This window comes from Phoxinus phoxinus (genome assembly GCF_949152265.1).
Source record: "Phoxinus phoxinus genome assembly, chromosome: 15".
NCBI classification, from domain to species: domain Eukaryota; kingdom Metazoa; phylum Chordata; class Actinopteri; order Cypriniformes; family Leuciscidae; genus Phoxinus; species Phoxinus phoxinus.
This window is the reverse complement of record NC_136890.1, coordinates 932,288-957,287: the sequence shown is the minus strand read 5'-3', so window position 1 is coordinate 957,287 and position 25,000 is coordinate 932,288. Positions and strand designations below refer to the sequence as shown.

The following is a 25,000-nucleotide window of genomic DNA, read 5'->3' as shown; positions in this document are numbered from 1 at the left end:
ATTATCATATCTGAATCTCAGCTCTTGATCACAGTGATACGAACAGTGACGATGGCGTGGGTTTAACCGCATCAATCTCAGAACACAGCGTCTTCTCCACACGAACAACACGAGCCGAACTCTTCCAGTCTCAGATACACTAGTGTTTGAGGGCGGAGCTAAGAGACGCGGTTTAGCCAAACAACACCAGAGGCAGGCATTATGCTAATTAGTTACAAACCTACACAGGTTCATCAGGAAGTGAGACTGAATTACTGACGACTCGTTTCAGTTCAGAATAAATTCTTCCGTTTAGGAGACAAAAACTTTATTTTTCATACACTGTAATCTGTGCAGAACTTCACCATTCACAGCCAGCTCGATTACACACTGCATGAAAGGGAATATCCCCAAAAAGACATAATAAGGGCACTTTAAATGATAGAGAATAACAGAACTATATCGCTGTTCTTATTTGACACGCTTCACAGAACTGGGAACGAGAAAGTTAGATGGTGTTGTTGTATTAACTTTCAGAAGAAGAGGGTAAGTGTTGCTCCAATGTCTGGCAACACTTTATTTCGATAGTCCACGTTAGACATTCTACTGACTATCAGTAACTTTGCAGCTACATGTCAACTAACTGTCATTAGAGTATTAGTGCTTAATATCTGCTAACTCTTTATTTTGATGCTCCCCCAACAGATATTCTACTGACTATAAGGAACTTGGCTACTACAAGTCAACTTATCCTCCTAACCCGAACCCTAACCTAACAGTCTACAGGCTACTAATACTCTAATGAGAGTTAGTTGACATGTAGTTGAAAAGTTACTTATAGTTAGTAGAGTCAGTGTCTAAAGTGCACTATTGAAATAAAGTGTAACCGAATGTTGTGGTGATGTGGGAGATTTGGGTTTCGCTCCCTGATTTCCTGTTGACTTTTATAAAATAGTGATAAATAAAGAAGCCGCAGAAAGCCCACGGATAAAGGCCATGTTTGAGGATTGCCTGTGCTTCTGAAGGTGGACGCTCTGCGTGTGCGTCTGGAGGAGAGAGAGTCGTTCCTCAACAGAAAGAGCAAGCAGATCCAGGACCTCATAGAAGAGAAGGGGACTCTGAACAGTGAGATATGTGACCTGAAGGACATGCTGGAGGTCAAGGAGAAGAAGATCCACGTCCTGCAGAAAAAGGTACACAAGACATGTTTGAAAAGCACTGCTGACTGTTGAAGAACCTCAGCTTGCGACTCCTCCCTGTTAGCACAGACCCCGCCTACAACTGTTGATAAACTCCTCCCTGTTAGCACAGACCCCGCCCACAACTGTTGATAAACTCCTCCCTGTTAGCACAGACCCCGCCCACAACTGTTGATAAACTCCTCCCTGTTAGCACAGACCCCGCCCACAACTGTTGATAAACTCCTCCCTGTTAGCACAGACCCCGCCCACAACTGCTGACAAACTCCTCCCTGTTAGCACAGACCCCGCCCACAACTGCTGATAAACTCCTCCCTGTTCGCACAGACCCCACCCACAACTGCTGACAAACTCCTCCGTTAGCACAGACCCCACCCACAACTGCTGATAAACTCCTCCCTGTTAGCACAGACCCCGCCCACAACTGCTGATAAACTCCTCCCTGTTCGCACAGACCCTGCCCAGAACTGCTGATACACTCCTCCCTGTTCGCACAGACCCCACCCACAACTGCTGATAAACTCCTCCCTGTTAGCACAGACCCCGCCCAGAACTGCTGATAAACTCCTCCCTGTTCGCACAGACCCCACCCACAACTGCTGACAAACTCCTCCCTGTTAGCACAGACCCCGCCCACAACTGCTGACAAACTCCTCCCTATTAGCACAGACCCCGCCCACAACTGCTGACAAACTCTTTACTATTAGCACAGACCGCGCCCACAACTGCTGCTAAACTCCTCCCTATTAGCACAGACCCCACCCACAACTGCTGACAAACTCCTCCCTATTAGCACAGACCCCGCCCACAACTGCTGACAAACTCCTCCCTGTTAGCACAGTCCCCGCCCACAACTGCTGATAAACTCCTCCCTGTTAGCACAGTCCCCGCCCACAACTGCTGACAAACTCCTCCCTGTTAGCACAGACCCCGCCCAGAACTGCTGATAAACTCCTCCCTGTTCGCACAGACCCCACCCACAACTGCTGACAAACTCCTCCCTGTTAGCACAGACCCCACCCACAACTGCTGACAAACTCCTCCCTGTTAGCACAGACCCCGCCCACAACTGCTGCTAAACTCCTCCCTGTTAGCACAGTCCCCGCCCACAACTGCTGACAAACTCCTCCCTGTTAGCACAGACCCCACCCACAACTGCTGACAAACTCCTCCCTGTTAGCACAGACCCCACCCACAACTGCTGACAAACTCCTCCCTATTAGCACAGACCCCGCCCACAACTGCTGACAAACTCCTCCCTGTTAGCACAGACCCCGCCCACAACTGCTGCTAAACTCCTCCCTATTAGCACAGACCCCGCCCACAACTGCTGACAAACTCATCCGTATTAGCACAGACCCCGCCCACAACTGCTGACAAACTCCTCCCTGTTAGCACAGACCCCGCCCACAACTGCTGACAAACTCCTCCCTATTAGCACAGACCCCGCCTACAACTGCTGCTAAACTCCTCCCTATTAGCACAGACCCCTCCCACAACTGCTGATAAACTCCTCCCTATTAGCACAGACCCCTCCCACAACTGCTGCTAAACTCCTCCCTATTAGCACAGACCCCTCCCACAACTGCTGCTAAACTCCTCCCTATTAGCACAGACCCCGCCTACAACTGCTGATAAACTCCTCCCTATTAGCACAGACCCCTCCCACAACTGCTGCTAAACTCCTCCCTATTAGCACAGACCCCTCCCACAACTGCTGCTAAACTCCTCCCTATTAGCACAGACCCCGCCTACAACTGCTGATAAACTCCTCCCTATTAGCACAGACCCCGCCTACAACTGCTGAAAAACTCCTACTTCTTCTTCTTCTTCTTCTTCTTCTTCTTCTTCTTCTTCTTCTTCTTCTTCTTCTTCACTTGGTCAATGCTTTGGCAAGAAAAAATAAATAGAAAAGGTGAGTGTTGCTGAATTCCAGATAATGTGTTAAAAACGCACTAAACACACCGTCTCAACCCGAGTAACAGAATCTTTTAAGAGGTTTAGGAAAGCATTTTCCAGACTGTATGTTGGGTTTACGAAGAAACGGACCGTACACTGTATCGAGGACATTTCTGTTCTAAGATCCCGCCGTGAGGTCTGCAAAGATGACATGATCTAGCGAGTCATCAGAGGATGACCCGAGTCGACAACCCTGCAGACATGTCCTCCAAATATCCTCCTGTGCATGCTGGTGCCAAGAAGATACGTCACAGATATGAAATATGACTCGAAATATGAAGACTTAATCTACATTTCCATCTCAATAATGCTTCAGACTTCTGCATGTGACTTGAGGATGTGGTACAGATCGCGGCGGCTCAGACCGGTCGTGACCGTGATCCTGTGGCAGATCTGCATATGTAATTGGAACCAAACACAAATGTTCTGAGTTTCGAGCCCCACAGAGAGAGTCTTGTTTAAACACACACCAATGCAGCGCTTCTCTCACAATCCCACACATGCTCTCAATTACAACCACACTCACATGGAAATCTGGAGCATATCTTGCCTGGAGACAGCTTGCAATGGACACACACTGATCAGAACTCGAGTTAATCTGAATACACGACACAGAGCTGTAAACGGACCAGGGCAGTGTGTGAGAGAAATGCTTTCACTCTTTCTATCTCCCAATCCACTACATATCAAATATCAACTCATTATTATTATTTTGCATGGGCGTTTTTGAGTTTTACTGAGTTAGTTGAGATAAGTTTTTGCTTATTTTGTCAATTCAAATACACTGCACAAATCTACTGGATAAGCACAGCAAATTAAGTTCAGTTTAATCCAAATTCAAAAGATCCCACACCTAATATTACTTTTCTGAAATGTAAAATAAAAAAATCAAGCAAGCTGACGAAGGTCACTCGTATATCGATCATATAAAAGGTTGTTGTTCTAGGTTAAGCTTGTCGAAGTGCTTTAATTGAGAAAAACCGGCGGTTGGGGAGGATGAGAAGACTTTTGTTGAGCATGAACACACAAATATATATATATAATGGACATGATTGGAACAGGTTTAATGGTCCTGTAAAAAACAGTCACACTTGTGCTCCTCACGGTCAAAACTGAGCGCATTGGAAATGAATGAGAGTTTCCTCTAGTGGAAGCGTTTGGTACTGCAGCCGAACAACATCTCACTGAAAACTCATTTCTTGAGATATCAGACTCAAATTTGGAACACAACTTGTTTCGATTTACGGCTTTGATTTTTTTATTGAGTAAAACATGTTGTTGAAAATATTTCATATAAAAATTTTAATTAGTATTTTTGTGCATTTTTCATAAATAACAATAAATGTAAAATTCGGTAACTTTTTTAGGTTCACTTTTTTAAACTTTTTCACTTCAGCAATAATCTGCCGAGGGTCGTCTTAGAAAATAGATCAAACTTCCGTCTGTCGCTCTAAAGCGTTCAAGATTTACCACAGTGTAATTGAATTACTTCAATTTAATTTTTAGGTCTATGCTCTAAAGTTAATAAATTGATTATAAATACAGCGTAAAAATATAATTTAATACAATAAAATCCCCTAAAAATACAAAATATAAAAAAATATATATATAGTACAATCATTTCTTTGAAATAAAAAAAAGTTGATGTGAAGAGCACATTATGGTGTGAGATTATACATAATCTCAGAGGGTTAGATATATCGAGAGAGTAAGAGATGATCAGCCGTCAGTTGCAGAAACTGCATCTCTGCTGAAGCCGTAACTGAAGTGATCTAACCAGTTCCTGGAAATGCATTATTAGTAGTAGTAGTAGTAGTAGTAGGCCCATGCAAGGTTATTGTTAAGTATGTATCCTCAGAATTACGTTGTTGTGGCGAATGAAGAGTTAACTCTCCGTGCCTGTGTCTCTCAGACGGAGAACCTGCAGGAGCAGTTGAGGGACCGGGAGAACCAGCTGGAGAGTCTGGGGAGCCGAGTGACGTCTCTGCAGAGCGACTCCAGCAACACCGACACCGCTCTCATCACGCTGGAGGAGGCGCTCTCGGAGAAGGTGCTCGCGCTGCAGACACACACACACACACACACACACACACCTGCGGGACGCTTCTGGAGATCCCGAGGACATTGTTGAGCTGTTTCTGTAGAGTTTAATCAGGCTTTAGCTGAAGTTCCTCCAGGAGACCGACTGCACACCCCGTCCAGAGATGTCCTGCACTGAAGCGCCATCTTTGTTCTAGAACCAAACAATATTAATGTATGCAAATGACTAACCACTACTTTCTCTTCTGTGACAGATCGAAGAGGCAGAAATGCATAAGAATGAAAATAAGGAGCTGAAAAGCAGACTCGCCTGTCTACAGGAGCGACTCTCGGAGAAAGAGGTGTGTGAGGAGAGACGCCCGAGGAAGCCTTCTCTGGTCACCGCAGCTTTACTTGCAGACTAAAGAGTTGCATCAATGTTGCTCTCCGAGTCTCTGTCCACAAACCTGCCATCCAGTTAAAGAGCACGGTGGCTCAGGTCGTAATGTGAGAGAGAGAGAGAGAGAGAGAGAGAGAGAGAGAGAGAGAGAGAGAGAGAGAGAGAGAGAGAACTGAAATACAGGACTAGAATTACAACTAAACAAGACACAGGTGAACATGATCAGAAACCCTGTAAGTGAAACCTAGAGAAGGAAAAAAGGAAAGGTCCAGGTGAGAGACATTCAAGCTTATTAGGAGTCAGTGGACCATCACAGTCTGCGTTCACACTCGGCATTAACATGCAATCACGTGATCAGCAGATCGGATTAAGCCAATCAGGACACGGTGCGTTTACTCCGGTCCACATCAAGTGGCTTCTGTATCCGGATAACAGATCGGATCTCGAAAAAAAAAAAGAAGGATGGTTCCGGTGCAGAGTCGACCTGAAGTGGCGGGTTTTCTTTTAAAACAGTTTTCAGTCGGGGGACATTTACAAATCTCACATAATGAGGATGAAGACAAGTGCTAATAACTGATAATAATGTGGACAGATGCCGTATTGGAAACGGTGCAGAGAAACGTATCCGAGAACGTTGCCAGCTGGGGTGGGGTGGGGAAAATGTGCGTTCTTTACAGAAAATAAATGTGTGTGTGTGTGTGTGAGCGTGTGTGTGAGAGCGTGTGAGTGTGAGTCTGTGTGTGTGTGTGTGTGTGTGTTTGTGTGTGTGTTCGAGTGTGTGTGTGCGTGTGTGCGTGTGTGTGTGTGTGTGAGAGCGTGTGCGTGTGTGTGTGTGTGTGTGTGTGTGAGAGCGTGTGCGTGTGTGTGTGTGTGAATGCAAACACGACGGCTGGATTGCGTTTACATTACGCTGAGATCCGATCACAATCGTCCTCGACTGCCTCTGGACCAGGACACACTGATCGATCACATTCCCATCAGAAGCGCGTTTACACTCGTCTTTTCAATGTGTGTGTGTGTGGACAACATCCTGATACAGGGCGCATGTTAATGCCAAGTGTAAACGACACCAGAATGATCCCAAAACTGATATTTCAAGGTAAAAAATAATATGCATTGCTTTAAGCCAATGATGACATCACATCTTCCACTAAGTTTTGGAAACGAGTTTCAAAGTGCAAGTTTTTGAGAACGGTCTGTAAGTAAACAACAAAAACGTGAATCTCTGAAGACGATGATGTCATGCACATGTGTATTACGTGTTCAGTCTGTAGTGTTTCATCACCATCTACTGGCCTGGCAGCAGAATGCAGCGTTTTAGTCGTTTGTTGTTTACATTTACATTTATTCATTTAGCTGACGCTTTTATCCAAAGCGACTTAAAATTGCTATATATGTCAGAGGTCGCACGCCTCTGGAGCAACTAGGGGTTAAGTGTCTTGCTCAGGGACACATTGGTGTCTCACAGTGGATTCGAACCCGGGTCTCTCACACCAAAGGCATGTGTCTTATCCATTGCGCCATCACCACCCCGGTTGGTGTTAAGTCTGTGCTTTAAAGCGTTTACGACTTTAAAGATTTCTACAGTTTTGTTGGAAATTATTATTTTTTAATTTTTCACGCGAAGATCATCAGAAGCATCGCAGTCGTGTAAACATACCCTCAATCTGCCTTATAGGCTATCCAAGATATCATCAGATATTAATGTAAGAGCTTGTGTTCCTTTCTCTTTCTGCAACAATGGCAGAGTTTTAGGGGGCCAGATTGTTGGTGCTTCTTAGTTCCACACCCAATTTTTGGGCCTAATTTGCATAATTACTTTTGCGAATTGGGTTATAAAACAAATATGTGCGATTAATTACACCGTCGGCGGTGCAATTCCTCCTTACTGACGCCTCAGTGTCACAGTCCTGGCTGAGCTTGATATTTCCCTCAGCACTGTATTACAATAGTCTCTGAAAGACTTAATATGTCCTCATCTCCCCGTTATCTGTTTTTGTTCATCATGTCGAGGCAATCACAGTTTATGAGAATGTTTCTTTTATATTCTCTTGAGTAAACAGACATCAATCTCGGATAATTACCATCTTGTGTTTTGACATGCTGCCACATGTAGAGGTGGTTTCCCAAGAGGAGCGTTCCCAAACATCCTGAGACTGTACAGTGCTAATAACAGCACCAGCTCGCGATCAGCAGAAGCCAGGAGGATAATGGGATGTAGCCCACAGGCCTCTGTAGACTTACTGCATGCTATGAGTAACATCATGTTCAAACTAAGAAAAAAGAAAGCCACTGTAGGCTAAAACATCAGCGCAATTGACTTTGTAAACCGCCGCATGTGTCATTGCTATTCTGCACCCGCGCACAGCGGACTCTTGTGAATCTCGGCGGTTCAGTGTAAAGAGGAGTGTGTTCCGGCGCAAACGTTCCCTGGTGATATTCTGCAGTTTCAGAAAACAACTCCGCCACTGACCAGGAGAAACCGAGTCTAAAGACAGCGGCGCCGCGCGTTAGTCATATGCTATTTTAAGGGCGCGTGCTTGGCCATTATATAGCGTGTGAACAACACACACACTTTGATTCTCTAATATAAACAGACGCAGCAGTTTTAATTTTTGCAAATCATACATTATTACAAGGAAACATATTAACACACGAGGGAAATCATTGTTGTGTCCGTGAAGATGTGAAAAAATAGGCATAAATCTTTCACAATACCCAAATTTTGCCTGTTTAACCGAAGCTAATGTGTGTGTGTTTCTCCATCATCCTCATACAATGTCACTTCTCTGTGTTTTACGGCCCTGACGAGAACGTCGGTCTCCTCGGCTGTGAACCGCTCCTGGCGTGCGCCGGCAAACCCGCCGTTATAATCACCGTTATAATAGCAATCCGCCGTTATAATAGCAATCCACCGTTATAATAGCGATCCGCCGTTATAATAGCAATCCGCCGTTATAATAGCGATCCACCGTTATAATAGCGATCCGCCGTTATAATAGCAATCCGCCGTTATAATAGCGATCCACCGTTATAATAGCAATCCGCCGTTATAATAGCAATCCGCCGTTATAATAGCGATCCGCCGTTATAATAGCAATCCGCCGTTATAATAGCAATCCGCCGTTATAATAGCGATCCGCCGTTATAATAGCGATCCGCCGTTATAATAGCGATCCACCGTTATAATAGCGATCCACCGTTATAATAGCGATCCGCCGTTATAATAGCGATCCACCGTTATAATAGCGATCCGCCGTTATAATAGCGATCCGCCGTTATAATAGCGATCCACCGTTATAATAGCGATCCGCCGTTATAATAGCAATCCGCCGTTATAATAGCGATCCGCCGTTATAATAGCGATCCGCCGTTATAATAGCGATCCGCCGTTATAATAGCAATCCGCCGTTATAATAGCGATCCACCGTTATAATAGCGATCCGCCGTTATAATAGCGATCCACCGTTATAATAGCGACCCGCCGTTATAATAGCGATCCGCCGTTATAATAGCGATCCGCCGTTATAATAGCGATCCGCCGTTATAATAGCGATCCGCCGTTATAATAGCGATCCGCCGTTATAATAGCGATCCGCCGTTATAATAGCGATCCGCCGTTATAATAGCAATCCGCCGTTATATTAGCGATCCGCCGTTATAATAGCGATCCGCCGTTATAATAGCGATCCGCCGTTATAATAGCAATCCGCCGTTATAATAGCGATCCGCCGTTATAATAGCAATCCGCCGTTATAATAGCAATCCGCCGTTATAATAGCAATCCGCCGTTATAATAGCAATCCGCCGTTATAATAGCAATCCGCCGTTATAATAGCGATCCGCCGTTATAATACCGATCCGCCGTTATAATAGCAATCCACCGTTATAATAGCAATCCGCCGTTATAATAGCAATCCGCCGTTATAATAGCAATCCGCCGTTATAATAGCAATCCGCCGTTATAATAGCGATCCGCCGTTATAATACCAATCCGCCGTTATAATACCAATCCGCCGTTATAATAGCAATCCACCGTTATAATAGCAATCCGCCGTTATATTAGCGATCCGCCGTTATAATAGCAATCCGCCGTTATATTAGCGATCCGCCGTTATAATAGCAATCCGCCGTTATATTAGCGATCCGCCGTTATAATAGCAATCCGCCGTTATAATAGCAATCCGCCGTTATATTAGCGATCCGCCGTTATAATAGCGATCCGCCGTTATAATAGCAATCCGCCGTTATAATAGCGATCCGCCGTTATAATAGCGATCCGCCGTTATAATAGCAATCCGCCGTTATAATAGCAATCCGCCGTTATAATAGCAATCCGCCGTTATAATAGCAATCCGCCGTTATAATAGCGATCCGCCGTTATAATACCAATCCGCCGTTATAATACCAATCCGCCGTTATAATAGCAATCCACCGTTATAATAGCAATCCGCCGTTATATTAGCGATCCGCCGTTATAATAGCAATCCGCCGTTATATTAGCGATCCGCCGTTATAATAGCAATCCGCCGTTATATTAGCGATCCGCCGTTATAATAGCAATCCGCCGTTATAATAGCAATCCGCCGTTATATTAGCGATCCGCCGTTATAATAGCGATCCGCCGTTATAATAGCAATCCGCCGTTATAATAGCGATCCGCCGTTATAATAGCGATCCGCCGTTATAATAGCAATCCGCCGTTATAATAGCGATCCGCCGTTATAATAGCAATCCGCCGTTATAATAGCAATCCACCGTTATAATAGCGATCCGCCGTTATAATAGCGATCCGCCGTTATAATAGCGATCCGCCGTTATAATAGCGATCCGCCGTTATAATAGCAATCCGCCGGGGAACAAGCGCGCCGGCTCTTAAAGGGAATGTGAGAGGACGCTCTGATTGGTTTATTTCACGTTACGCCCAAACCACAGCTATGAGTAATGAAGCGACTTCAGACCAACACATTTTACATTTGCGTCGGGCACAAGAGTCGTTCATCCGGCCGGTATAATAGCAACAGCGCCGGGATCCGCCCACAAAGTTACTTGCGTTTCCGTTTGATACTTGCGTTTCGGAACGATATAATAGGGCCCATAGTGTGATTTTGGTTGGTTAAATTTGAATCAGTGTCTGTGTTTGTTCCATATCTAAAGCCTTTATGTAAGGGATAATGTGTAGCGAGGCGGTTGTTATAGCGAACACAACCCTGGCGGGCTGATCAGGACCCGACGCGACGCAGAGTGTGTTCGCTATAACAACCGCCTCGCTACACATTATTACGCTTATTACATGGCTACCTACCAAATAAATCAATAATTTGACACAAAATATTGATTTAAAAAGGAGTTTATTGATTTAAAAACAATTGTATTGATCCGCTAAAGAACACTGTGTCCATGGCAACGGTGTTATCAAGAAATAACAGACCGCATTCTACATTAGAATTCAACCAAGCCATGTAATAAAGGCAATTAAATATGTAAATGTTTATATTTACATATACAATTCATAGAATTAACGTACCTTTCATCTAAATCTTCTTTATTCTCTGACTGTGGTTTGTATGTCAGTCAATGAAATTCCTGTTTTCCGAGTATTTGTGATATAGAGTGTGTTGTGTGTGTTCGGCTGGAGGTGTGTGAGGCGGAGTGTGTCGCTCGCTGGAACCCGGAGCTGTCGGAGCGAGTGCAGGTCCTCCAGACGGAAGCCGTCCGTCACAGGGAGCGCGAGGAGCAGAGTAGCGCTGAGGTGCAGAGAGTGCTGGCTCTTCTGCGGGAGCTTCAGGCTGAGCGGCTGGAGCAGGACAGCAGAGTCCTCCAGCTGGAGAGGTACGGCCACATCTCCCGAGTCTCAAACGTACCTACTTATACTACGCCCTCAAAGTGTGTACTCTTTCTGTGAAGAAAAGTGTGTAGCAGGAGAGTAGACGAGCTTTGGGACACACTCATGTCATACAATTGACCCTTTGCAGGGAGTTTGATTGACAGGTGATCTGACCAATCATACTTCGCCATCCGCCATTTTGTCCGCCAAAGCAGTCAGGAGAGTTAGTAGATTAACACGGGAGGATGTGAGCTTGAGAAGCGGAGTGTACTGGACTATTTTCATTAAAATATGCAAAACTAATAAAAAGCTAATAGCGTTTTTTTATTTATTTAAATGTTTGAGTTTCTTCAGGGTATGACACATAAAGAGTTACGTAACAACACGCTAATACGTTTGTCAAATACAGCATTTTACGACAAAACTGATGGTTTCCTCAAAAATGATGAAATGGAATCATAAAATAATTTACAAGCAAATAACCATTTTTCATATCTCCTGACCAGTAGGTGGCGCTGTGCTTGTAATGACGTGTGCTAAGACTGGTCTCAATCCACTAAAGCATTGCGGAGATAAAGCCTCGTTTCCATTTTTAATGTGCCCTTCGTCGAATTCGTTTGCGCATTACTCAAGAATGGTTGGGTTTATCAAAAAGCTTTTAATAACAGTTTGCCAACACGCTCTGAAGATGATTTGAGCCAATTTTGGTGAAAATCAGATGTACCGTCTAGGCTTTTCAGGGAAAGTTCAAAATGGTGGAAAAATGTTCATGAATCGAATCGTTACGAGCCAAGGAATCAAGGAAAAATAATTTAGTTTCTGGCCCTTAAAGTTCAAAAGTTATTAGCATAAACATAAGTGCAACTTTGGACAGTTGGTGGCGCTAGAGCGATTGAGATGGAGACTCCAAGTATTGTTGTAAGTATTGTTGAGGCTGTAGAAAACTAATGGAGAGAAACATCAGTTATAATTGCTCCAAAGAATTTTGAGAAGAAAAATAGAAGACTTTCATTATTCAGTTCAAGTTTTGTTCAACTCCTCAACAGTGGCAACCAGACAATGTGACACAAACACTTATAAAGCACCTTAAGTACAGTAGACTATACTTGTATACTTGCCTAACTGTGTTGTGTTGCAGACAAGTGAAGGAGAAGAACCCTAACCAGTCTGTGAACCCGGAAATGACTCCCAATACTCAAACTCAGGTAACTCCGTCCGTTCTCACAGATTACACCTTTCCTCAGAAATTGCACATGGCTTTATATCGCTGATTTATTCACACCCAGTTTATTATGGAATAGATAAAGTACATTGAGTTTTAGATTGAAGACAATTATCTGTAGACAGGCTATGTCAGTGTGGGTTTCCTGATCCGGGTCTTTAGCAGAGCTTTCATAGGATTGTGTGTTTCTGTAATGGGGAAAAGTGTAGGTCACACTGACCAGTCTTTCGCCAGAACACCAGACTCGACAGAACACCAGACTCGACAGAACACCAGATTCGACAGAACACCAGATTCGCCAGAACACCAGACTCACCAGAACACCAGACTCACCAGAACACCAGACTCGACAGAACACCAAATTCGACAGAACACCAGACTCGACAGAACACCAGACTCGCCAGAACACCAGACTCGCCAGAACACCAGACTCGCCAGAACTCTAGACTCGACAGAACACCAGACTCGACAGAACACCAAATTCGACAGAACACCAGACTCGACAGAACACCAGACTCGACAGAACACCAGATTCGACAGAACACCAAATTCGACAGAACACCAAATTCGACAGAACACCAGACTCGACAGAACACCAGACTCGACAGAACACCAAATTCGACAGAACACCAGACTCGACAGAACACCAGACTCGACAGAACACCAAATTCGACAGAACACCAGACTCGCCGGAACACCAGATTCGCCAGAACACCAGATTCGCCAGAACACCAGATTCGCCAGAACACCAGACTCGACAGAACACCAGACTCGACAGAACACCAGACTCGACAGAACACCAGACTCGACGGAACACCAGACTCGACGGAACACCAGACTCGCCGGAACACCAGACTCGCCAGAACACCAGACTCGCCGGAACACCAGACTCGCCAGAACACCAGACTCGCCAGAACACCAGACTCGCCAGAACACCAGACTCGCCAGAACACCAGACTCGCCAGAACACCAGACTCGCCAGAACACCAAATTCGACAGAACACCAGACTCGCCAGAACACCAGACTCGCCAGAACACCAGACTCGCCGGAACACCAGACTCGCCGGAACACCAGACTCGCCGGAACACCAGACTCGACAGAACACCAGATTCGCCAGAACAACAGACTCGCCAGAACACCAGACTCGCCAGAACACCAGACTCGCCGGAACACCAGACTCGCCGGAACACCAGACTCGCCAGAACACCAGACTCGACAGAACACCAGACTCGCCAGAACACCAGATTCGCCAGAACACCAGACTCGCCAGAACACCAGACTCGCCAGAACACCAGACTCGCCAGAACACCAGACTCGCCGGAACACCAGACTCGACGGAACACCAGATTCGCCAGAACACCAGACTCGACAGAACACCAGACTCGACAGAACACCAGACTCGACAGAACACCAGACTCGACAGAACACCAGACTCGCCAGAACACCAGACTCGCCAGAACACCAGATTCGCCAGAACACCAGACTCGCCAGAACACCAGACTCGCCAGAACACCAGACTCGCCAGAACACCAGACTCGACAGAACACCAGACTCGACAGAACACCAGACTCGCCAGAACACCAGACTCGCCAGAACACCAAATTCGACAGAACACCAGACTCGCCAGAACACCAGACTCGCCAGAACACCAGACTCGACAGAACACCAGACTCGACAGAACACCAGACTCGCCAGAACACCAAATTCGACAGAACACCAGACTCGACAGAACACCAGACTCGCCGGAACACCAGACTCGCCGGAACACCAGACTCGACAGAACACCAGATTCGCCAGAACAACAGACTCGCCAGAACACCAGACTCGCCAGAACACCAGACTCGCCAGAACACCAGACTCGCCGGAACACCAGACTCGCCGGAACACCAGACTCGCCGGAACACCAGACTCGACGGAACACCAGACTCGACGGAACACCAGATTCGCCAGAACACCAGACTCGACAGAACACCAGACTCGCCAGAACACCAGATTCGCCAGAACACCAGACTCGCCAGAACACCAGACTCGCCAGAACACCAGACTCGCCGGAACACCAGACTCGCCGGAACACCAGACTCGACGGAACACCAGATTCGCCAGAACACCAGACTCGACAGAACACCAGACTCGACAGAACACCAGACTCGACAGAACACCAGACTCGACAGAACACCAGACTCGCCAGAACACCAGACTCGCCAGAACACCAGATTCGCCAGAACACCAGACTCGCCAGAACACCAGACTCGCCAGAACACCAGACTCGCCAGAACACCAGACTCGACAGAACACCAGACTCGACAGAACACCAGACTCGCCAGAACACCAGACTCGCCAGAACACCAAATTCGACAGAACACCAGACTCGCCAGAACACCAGACTCGCCAGAACACCAGACTCGACAGAACACCAGACTCGACAGAACACCAGACTCGCCAGAACACCAGACTGGCCAGAACACCAGACTCGCCAGAACACCAGATTCGCCAGAACACCAGACTCGCCAGAACACCAGACTCGCCAGAACACCAGACTCGCCAGAACACCAGACTCGCCAGAACACCAGATTCGCCAGAACACCAGACTCGACAGAACACCAGACTCGACAGAACACCAGACTCGCCAGAACACCAGACTCGCCAGAACACCAGATTCGCCAGAACACCAGACTCGCCAGAACACCAGACTCGACAGAACACCAGACTCGCCAGAACACCAGACTCGCCAGAACACCAGATTCGCCAGAACACCAGACTCGCCAGAACACCAGACTCGCCAGAACACCAGACTCGCCAGAACACCAGACTCGCCAGAACACCAGACTCGCCAGAACACCAGACTCGCCGGAACACCAGACTCGCCAAAACACCAGACTCGACAGAACACCAGATTCGCCAGAACACCAGACTCGCCAGAACGCCAGACTCGCCAGAACGCCAGATTCGCCAGAACACCAGACTCGACAGAACACCAGACTCGCCAGAACACCAGACTCGCCAAAACACCAGACTCGACAGAACACCAGATTCGCCAGAACACCAGACTCGCCAGAACGCCAGACTCGCCAGAACACCAGACTCGCCAGAACACCAGACTCGCCAGAACACCAGACTCGCCGGAACACCAGACTCGCCAAAACACCAGACTCGACAGAACACCAGATTCGCCAGAACGCCAGACTCGCCAGAACGCCAGATTCGCCAGAACGCCAGACTCGACAGAACACCAGACTCGCCGGAACACCAGACTCGCCAAAACACCAGACTCGACAGAACACCAGATTCGCCAGAACACCAGACTCGCCAGAACGCCAGACTCGCCAGAACGCCAGATTCGCCAGAACACCAGACTCGACAGAACACCAGACTTGCCAGAACACCAGACTCGCCGGAACACCAGACTCGCCAAAACACCAGACTCGACAGAACACCAGATTCGCCAGAACACCAGACTCGCCAGAACGCCAGACTCGCCAGAACGCCAGATTCGCTAGAACGCCAGACTCGACAGAACGCCAGACTCGCCAGAACGCCAGATTCGCCAGAACACCAGACTCGCCAGAACACCAGACTCGCCAGAACACCATACTCGACAGAACACCAGACTCGACAGAACAACAGACTCGACAGAACACCAAACTCGACAGAACACCAGACTCGCCAGAACACCAGACTCGACAGAACACCAGATTCCCCAGAACACCACACTCGACAGAACACCAGACTCGACAGAACACCAGACTCGACAGAACACCAGACTCGACAGAACACCAGACTCGCCAGAACACCAGACTCGCCAGAACACCAGACTCGCCAGAACACCAGACTCGACAGAACACCAGATTCCCCAGAACACCAGACTCGACAGAACACCAGACTCGACAGAACACCAGACTCGCCAGAACACCAGACTCGCCAGAACACCAGACTCGCCAGAACAACAGACTCGCCAGAACACCAGACTCGACAGAACACCAGATTCCCCAGAACACCAGACTCGACAGAACACCAGACTCGACAGAACACCAGACTCGACAGAACACCAGACTCGCCAGAACACCAGACTCGCCAGAACACCAGACTCGCCAGAACACCAGACTCGCCAGAACACCAGACTCGCCAGAACACCAGACTCGCCAGAACACCAGACTCGACGGAACACCAGACTCGACGGAACACCAGACTCGCCAGAACACCAGACTCGCCAGAACACCAGACTCGCCAGAACACCAGACTCGCCAGAACACCAGACTCGCCAGAACACCAGATTCGACAGAACACCAGACTCGCCAGAACACCAGACTCGACAGAACACCATATAATTATGATGAATACTGAAGATAGATATGAAGGATACACACGGATATTGTGTGATAAACATCAGTGTTTAATCGTACTCTCCCAGTTGGAGGATTTGACGGCGGCTCTGGACAACACCAGGAGAGAGCTGGACGCCACGAGGCAGCGGCTGTCCTCCACACAGAACACTCTGTGTGAACACGACTCTGAGCTGAGCCGGCTGCGGGACGACCACGGCCGACAGCTCTCAGAGATCCTGCAGCTAAAGTGAGTGCAGCAAACCTCGCTTTCAGCAGCGCTGACCCGGCTAATCCGACGGCGGAGTTCATGTTCCTCTGGTTCCTTAATAACGGGTCTATAAACTTGCACATTACTTTCATCTTACGCAAAAGACTTGTTTGGCGAATGAGAAAAGCGAAATAGTGTCCACCGGCTACATTTAAATAACAATGTGATTACAAGGTGTGTATAATTCAAACTACTTTTTTAAGTAGCTCCCGACCAAATCACCCCGACAATAGCCGGTGTTACAGGGATAGTTCACTGAAAAATGACAATTCACCTTTGGCTAAGCCCCGCCCCCCTTAGTTACTGTTGCTACGTCCGTCAACTTCATCTGGGCTCTGGTTCGGTATCAACATGGCTCATGCTGTGACGGCTCTTCCTGCTGAACTTTGATCAAACTTTTATAAAGCAGCAAATAAAGTGTCGGATAGAAGTAGGCAGAAGGGGCTCAGTGTGCGTTCGAAGGCTTTATTCAAGACATACCGGCGAAACACAAGCAACAACAAGGCATCCAAATAGAGGCAAAAGCATAACGGTCACAGTCAAAACATGACCCAGCGCATCATATCCTAATGGAGACGGAGACTGGGACTCACAATATCAGGAGCAACACTGTTCATGCAGAGCTGGTCTCTATTCACTTCTATAATCGTTATTACAAAGCAAACGGACTACGCGAGTATAGTTGTATTTATTAGCAGCGTGTGCTAGCGTATCAACAACCTGTATGCTAGGTAACGTTAGCTGACAAGGTGATGTTTTGTGTGAAAAAGTGTGTTGTTGATCTTGAGGGGTTTCGCTGACTGAGGACGTCCACACAGTTTAATCCAAAGACGACACTTGTCAGGATTTGACCGGTTTTGGGAAGGGGAAAACGGACCCCCCCCCCTCCAACCTCTCTGGGAAACACGTATCTGTGTTACTAATGCCCCAGGCACAACGGTTAACCATATTTCTGATAAAACTACGACGGTAATAGCCTGCCGAGACCAAACATATGAGACGCCGGTGTTAAAGTCAATGGAGCGCTGTGAAGAAGTGTCGGACCGCTGTGGAGCTCGTTCTCGGCTGCGCTGTGATTGGTCAATCTACATTCTAGGGCGTGGCTTAGCCAAAGGCGAATTCTGTCATCATTTACTTGAACACAACTCAAGTTGTTTCAAACCTGTATAGATTTCTTTCTTCTGCTGAACACAAGGGAAGATATTTTGAAGAACGTAAGTAAGCAGACAGTTAACAGTAGCCATTTTTTACTATGTAACTCACTGTCCATCAGCTGTTTAGTTACCGACATTCTTCAAAATATCTTCCCTTGTGTTCAGCAGAAGAAAGAAACTCATACAGGTTTGGAACAACTTGAGGGCGTAAATGATGACAGGATTTAATTTTTTAAGTGAACTATTCCTTTAAGTCCGCACACATGTGCTGTTCTCTCCTGAACACTTCTCCTCATTATAGCTCACGGTAATGGATGCCAGATACCTAAAGAAGTAACCTGGTCTAATAAATAAAGTGAACTCATGTGTGCTCTGGGAAAGAGATTGAGTTCTCAAAACAATGCCTTTGAATATGCACGGAAAAATGCAAAAAAAAATAAGAGAAAGTAATAAAAACAATAGCCCACAAAGGAAAAGTGGCTTAATAATACCTGCAGAATTATAGACCAAATATGCCTTGACTCTCTCTCTCTCTCTCTCTCTCTCTGTGTGTGTGTGTGTGTGTGTGTGTGTGTGTCATCAGACACCAGGCTCTTCTGGCCGCCGGTGAACTACGAGAACTTTCTCCCGTCAGGAACATGTCGACCCCTGGAGACGTGATGACCTTGAGGAGAGAGAAGGACAGGTTCATGAATCCCCCAAAACAGCAGGTCAGTCATTCCCCTGTGCTTTTATTCTTTCAATGTAAGTGTATAATATATATTCCTAATCATCCAGTCCTGTCAATCATCACTACGAGCGTTTATAAGACTATAGACATCTAAAACCAGCCCGTAACACGCCTCTCTGGAACACACGCACGCACGTGCGTGTCAAGATTGCACATTAGTCACACAGAAATGAAGTGGTTTACAGTTATTTCACAGAAGAAAGGTGGACAAAGTACACAACTTCCTTACTGGAGTAAAAGTACAGATACTACTGGTCAAATATTACTCTATTACAAGTAAAAGTTGTAAAGACCGATGTTTACTTAAGTAAAAGTACAGAAGTGCTCATTTTTAAAAGTACTTAAGTATAAAAGTAAATGTCAATGCATTGTTTTATTATTGTTGCATGTACAGTAATAGCCAATTTACAGTACCTTATGTCTCTGAATCTCTGCCTGCCTACCCTCATATCAATATCACATTTATTTCTAGAACATAGTTCCTGTAGTGGGATTGAATAAGTGCACTCAATAACGTCCACAATGGTTTCGGACACACAAATGGCTGTTCCCATTTGTTTGGCTTTTAGTATGAATATGTTAGCCTTGTTATCTATAAGCTAGTGTGCTCCAAAACTATGACAAAATTCGTATTTAGAAGACCAAACCCAACGTTGAAAATTAAAATCATGTTGATGTCAGAATCCAATGTCAGATTGACGTTAATCTCCAACGTTGGAGAGACGTTGTATTGTGGTTGAAAATCGGTTGACGTCAGAAACCAACATCAGTCGAGTTCTGACGTCAACCAGACTTTCATTTACAACCACAATCATCCCTGACGTTACTACTCTCTCTCAGTGTAAAGAGGAGTGTGTTCCGGCGCAAACGTTCCCTGGTGATATTCTGCAGTTCCAGAAAACAACTCCGCCACTGACCAGGAGAAACCAATAGGCTACTTGCGTAACCCCGGTTCTCTGATAGCATTAAGTGAGGTGTCTCACTATGGGATACGCCCCTTCCGCGTATTCCTCAGAAGCCCTATTACATTACGCCAGCCCCAATTGGCTGGCAGACGTGACGTAGTGTCTGGGAGGGGCTACCCCACTCCTCGGTATAAGAGGAGCAGCACAAAGTCATACGACATTCAAAACAAGCACACCTCTTCCTCGCTTCACACAGCAAGGAGGGTGATCTGGTGAGACACCTAACTTAATGCTATCAGAGAACCGGGGTTACGCAAATAACCTATTGTTCTCTTTCAAGCATACGTTTCGGTGTCTCACTATGGGATATCCTAACTCCCGTATTGCCAGATAGCCTGTCTCGAAGTCTCCTGCCAACCACAGCACCGCCTCCGGGGCTAGACGAGTCATGAGTCATGAGTCATGACTCAGTTCCAACGCTCAATACTGCATGTGCTAAAGTTTGAGCTGTAACATCCAGTTTATAAAACCTAGCAAATGTATGCGGCGAAGACCAACTCGCCGCATCGCAAATATCCTGTATCGTGACTCCTTTAAAGAGAGCCCACGAAGTTGACATTCCCCTTGTTGAGTGTGCACGTAAACCAGCTGGGGGCGCATGGCCCTTACTGGAATATGCTAACGAAATCGCCTCCACTATCCAGTGCGACAACCGCTGCTTCGTAATCGGCTTTCCCGTACGTGGCTTCATCCAAGATACGAACAGCTGATCACTTGCCCTGAACCCTCTGGTTCTCTCCATGTAAATGCGTAAAGCACGTACTGGGCACAGCTCATTTAGCTTTTGCTGTTTTGATGAAGCAAAAGGTGGTGGATAGAAAGCTCTTAACTCAAAAGGAGTGATAGAATTAACTATCTTGGGCATAAATGCAGGATTAGGCTTCAGAACTACCCCTGCATCCCCTGGCATGAACTATGTACATGCTGAATGCACAGAAAGTGCGTGAATCTCACTTACGCGCTTCGCCGAGGCCAATGCTAACAGCAGGGCCGTTTTAAACGACAATATTTTTAGATCAATCTTGTCCAGTGGCTCAAACGGGGACATTGAGAGAGCATCGAGTACCAGTGCTAAATCCCATGTAGGGGAAAGCTGTTTTGAAACTGGCAAAGCGCGACGTGCGCCCTTCATGAACCTGCATACCAAGGGATGCTGCCCGACGGTTTTATTATCAAAACCTATGTGACAAGCAGATATAGCGGCCAAATAAACTTTTATGGTTGAAAATGCCTTTCTTTGTTCTATCAAATCCTGGAGAAATGTTAGAACGACTGCCACCGAACACTGAAAGGGAATCTCGTGCTTAGCCGCGCACCAGCGCTCAAACACGCCCCACTTGCATTCATAGAGAGACCTAGTTGACGACGCTCTAGCATTCTGTATGGTTCTGATAACACTTTCAGACAGACCAGCTGTATTCAGATTGAACCACTCACTGGCCAAGACCATAGTGCTAGGCGCTCTGTGTGGGGGTGAAAGATTTCCCCCCCTGCTTGTGACAGTAGATCTCTGCGTATCGGGAGAGACCACGGGTCTTCGTACAGCATATGTATGATCTCCGCCAGCCAGTATTTCCCTGGCCACCTCGGAAAAACAGAGGACACTGAGCATTGTCGTGGGACGCGAACAGATCCACTGTCGCTCTGCCGTATATCTCCCAGATCTGTTCGACCACTTCCCTGTTCAATTTCCACTCCCCGTAAAGTGGATTGCCCCTGGACAGCAGATCCGCACCCCGGTTCATGATACCCTGTACGTGCGTTGCTCTCAGGGATGACAGATTGGCATTGCTCCACAAAATCAGTTTGCGCGCCAGCATGTGCAAAGGAAGTGATCTGAGACCTCCCTGTCGATTTATATATGCCACAACTGTAGTGTTGTCCGTCCTCACGAGAACATGATGCCCTTTCAGAAAAGGGAGAAAATGCTTTATCGTTAGAAACACGGCCAGCATTTCCAGATAGTTTATGTGAAGATTGGTCAGATGCTGACCCCATCTTCCATTCACTATCCTGCCCTCGTGAACGGCTTTCCCCACAGACCATTCGTGAACAGTGGAACTCTTGATTTGTCGAACGCTGAACGACCGAGGGTCGGGAGCTAGTGAACTGGGGGGCTGTTGACTCCCTTCCCCGGGGATTACCCTGTCAAACGGTCTTCTTCTTCCTCCTCGCTCCCTGAAGATGGGGATTAGGAAGAGGTTGAGAAGCTGGCTGGGCCGTCTGAGCTGCTGCAGGCGGATAGTTCTTCTTAGGCCAGACAGATCTCTGTTCCTGCGCTACACTCTGACCCGCTGCATTCACGTAAGGTCTCTGCCGTTTCGGAATGCGAAAGGTGGGGGGTGGGCGAGCCGCCGCTTGTGCGAAGGTCTGTCGCGGTGGCGGAGGTGGTGCAGTCTGCGTCTTTCTCGGCATACAGAGATGCACAGCGCCTCATCATCCCTCTTTTTCTCCTCGCATCTCCTTTGCATCAGCGTCAGAGCTGAGCCAAAAATGCCCTCCGCGACGACCGGTGCGTCCAGGATGGCTTCTTTTTCCCTGTCGGAGAGATTCGCCAGATTAAGCCACCGTCCTCTCTCTTGGATCACCATTGTGGCCATGGCTTTCCCAGCGGCTTGAACCGCGCATCTCTGAAGACGCAGAGAGAGATCCGTGACGACACAGATCTCTTCCCAGTGTGCCTGACCTGGCATAGTGGACACTTCGTCCTGCAGCTCCGCTTGGTATGCGGTCAGCAGGGAGATCGCGTTCATAGCCCTGACAGAGAGCGCAACCGCTTTATAGGCGCGTTCCGTCATGCTCGACTGGAAACGGTCAGCTTTTGATGGCAACGTCGGATTTGCGGCCGCCGTGCGTCTCGGTTGCAAGTGCGCGGCAACTAATGGCTCCATGGGGGGCATTCGGAGAAGGCCTTCCTTTTCCAGCCCCTCTACGTCGAGAACGGAGCCACCCTGCACGGGCATTTTGCTGGTAAACGGCTTGTCCTTCCATGTAACCGCGACCTCCTCCAGGAGCTCTGGGAAAACAGGAAGGAGCTGTCGTGCTGCCCGTTTTGCACTCGGCAGCCTCTTGCCCTCATAGCGAGACTTCGCTGTCTCTGCTACCACGGTCGGCCACGGAATGTTCAGTTTCCCTGCAGCGCGTTTGCACACATCTTGCAGGTCAACACTGAGAAGCGGGGGGGATGGTGCCCCGCCTGCCTCTTCCGTGGATCCCGTCGCAGCGAGGAGTTGTGCCGGGTGCGCGGGGGAGAGGAAAGGGGAGTCCTCGAAGTCTTCCTCCTCATCAGAGAGAAGAAAATCCGATTGTCCCTCTTCCTCGAGATCGAGTGCGTCCTCTTCCTCGTCTGTGCTGAGCACACCGGGCAGAGGCATGCACACGTCGAGCTGCTCGCTCCAGGATAGAGCTGCCATGGTGGGCAACTCTACAGGAATGGATACCTGTGGAGTGGCAGCTGGCGAGGGGCTAGGTGTCATAAGGGGATCCTGGCCCGACAGGCTAGCTTGGCGTGCTAGCCTGCGACGAAGGCTCATCGTGGTGAAGCGTGCGCAGTGTTCACATGTGCCGGGATTTTCGATCGCCAATTGAGCATGTTTCAGCCCGAGACATGCAGAGCAGACCTGGTGTGTGTCTTTGCATGAAATTGTGTTCCCGCATGAACAGAGTCGCACAGAATCTCCCTCCCCAGCCGGGATAGTCTGCATTGCTGCAGCCATCTTGGTGTCGAACAGTCCTTACAATCGGCTGGAATGCTGATTAAAGGAGCCAGGCGAAAAACGGCGTGGTGGCCAGTAATCCGTCCAGAAGTTCGTTAAGGTTTGTAGGCTTCTAGGCTTCTGGTGTGAAGCGAGAAGAGGTTTTTGAATGTCGTATGACGTTGTGCTGCTCCTCTTATACCGAGGAGTGGGGTAGCCCCTCCCAGACACTACGTCACGTCTGCCAGCCAATTGGGGCTGGCATAATGTAATAGGGCTTCTGAGGAATACGCGGAAGGGGCGTATCCCACAGTGAGACACCGAAACGTATGCTTGAAAGAGAACCAGTCTAAAGACAGCGGCGCCGCGCGTTAGTCATATGCTATTTTAAGGGCGCATGCCTGGCCATTATGTAGTGTGTGAACAACACACAGAAAAATAGGCGTAAATCTAGATTACACATTTACCCAAATTATTATACGCCTGTTTAACCGAAGCTAATTTGAGTGGTTTCTCCATCATCCCCATACAATGTCACTTCTCTGTGTTTTACGGCCCTGACGAGAACGTCGGTCTCCTCGGCTGTGAACCGCTCCTGGCGTGCGCCGGCAAACCCGCCGTTATAATAGCAATCCGCCGTTATAATAGCAATCCGCCGTTATAATAGCGATCCGCCGTTATAATAGCAATCCGCCGTTATAATAGCAATCCGCCGTTATAATAGCAATCCACCGTTATAATAGCAATCCGCCGTTATAATAGCAATCCGCCGTTATAATAGCGATCCGCCGTTATAATAGCAATCCGCCGTTATAATAGCGATCCGCCGTTATAATAGCAATCCACCGTTATAATAGCAATCCGCCGTTATAATAGCAATCCACCGTTATAATAGCGATCCGCCGTTATAATAGCAATCCGCCGTTATAATAGCAATCCACCGTTATAATAGCGATCCGCCGTTATAATAGCGATCCGCCGTTATAATAGCAATCCACCGTTATAATAGCAATCCGCCGTTATAATAGCAATCCGCCGTTATAATAGCGATCCGCCGTTATAATAGCGATCCGCCGTTATAATAGCGATCCGCCGTTATAATAGCAATCCGCCGTTATAATAGCAATCCTCCGTTATAATAGCGATCCGCCGTTATAATAGCAATCCGCCGTTATAATAGCAATCCGCCGTTATAATAGCGATCCTCCGTTATAATAGCAATCCGCCGTTATAATAGCAATCCGCCGTTATAATAGCAAT

At 47.5% G+C, this 25,000-nt stretch overlaps 1 protein-coding gene across 2 annotated transcripts in view; it reads left to right on the top strand.

Moving 5' to 3' along the window:
- LOC307011892 (ELKS/Rab6-interacting/CAST family member 1) overlaps positions 1 to 25,000 on the top strand; it is a 38,106-nt gene that overhangs the window by 7,523 nt on the left and 5,583 nt on the right. For both annotated transcript variants that reach the window (XM_079637967.1, XM_079637966.1), the window contains exons 5-11: positions 1,005 to 1,172; positions 5,050 to 5,187; positions 5,432 to 5,518; positions 11,195 to 11,388; positions 12,522 to 12,588; positions 17,015 to 17,175; positions 18,934 to 19,060. In XM_079637967.1, coding sequence (XP_079494093.1) covers positions 1,005 to 1,172; positions 5,050 to 5,187; positions 5,432 to 5,518; positions 11,195 to 11,388; positions 12,522 to 12,588; positions 17,015 to 17,175; positions 18,934 to 19,060 — 942 coding nt within the window. The remainder of the gene's footprint in view (positions 1 to 1,004; positions 1,173 to 5,049; positions 5,188 to 5,431; positions 5,519 to 11,194; positions 11,389 to 12,521; positions 12,589 to 17,014; positions 17,176 to 18,933; positions 19,061 to 25,000) is intronic.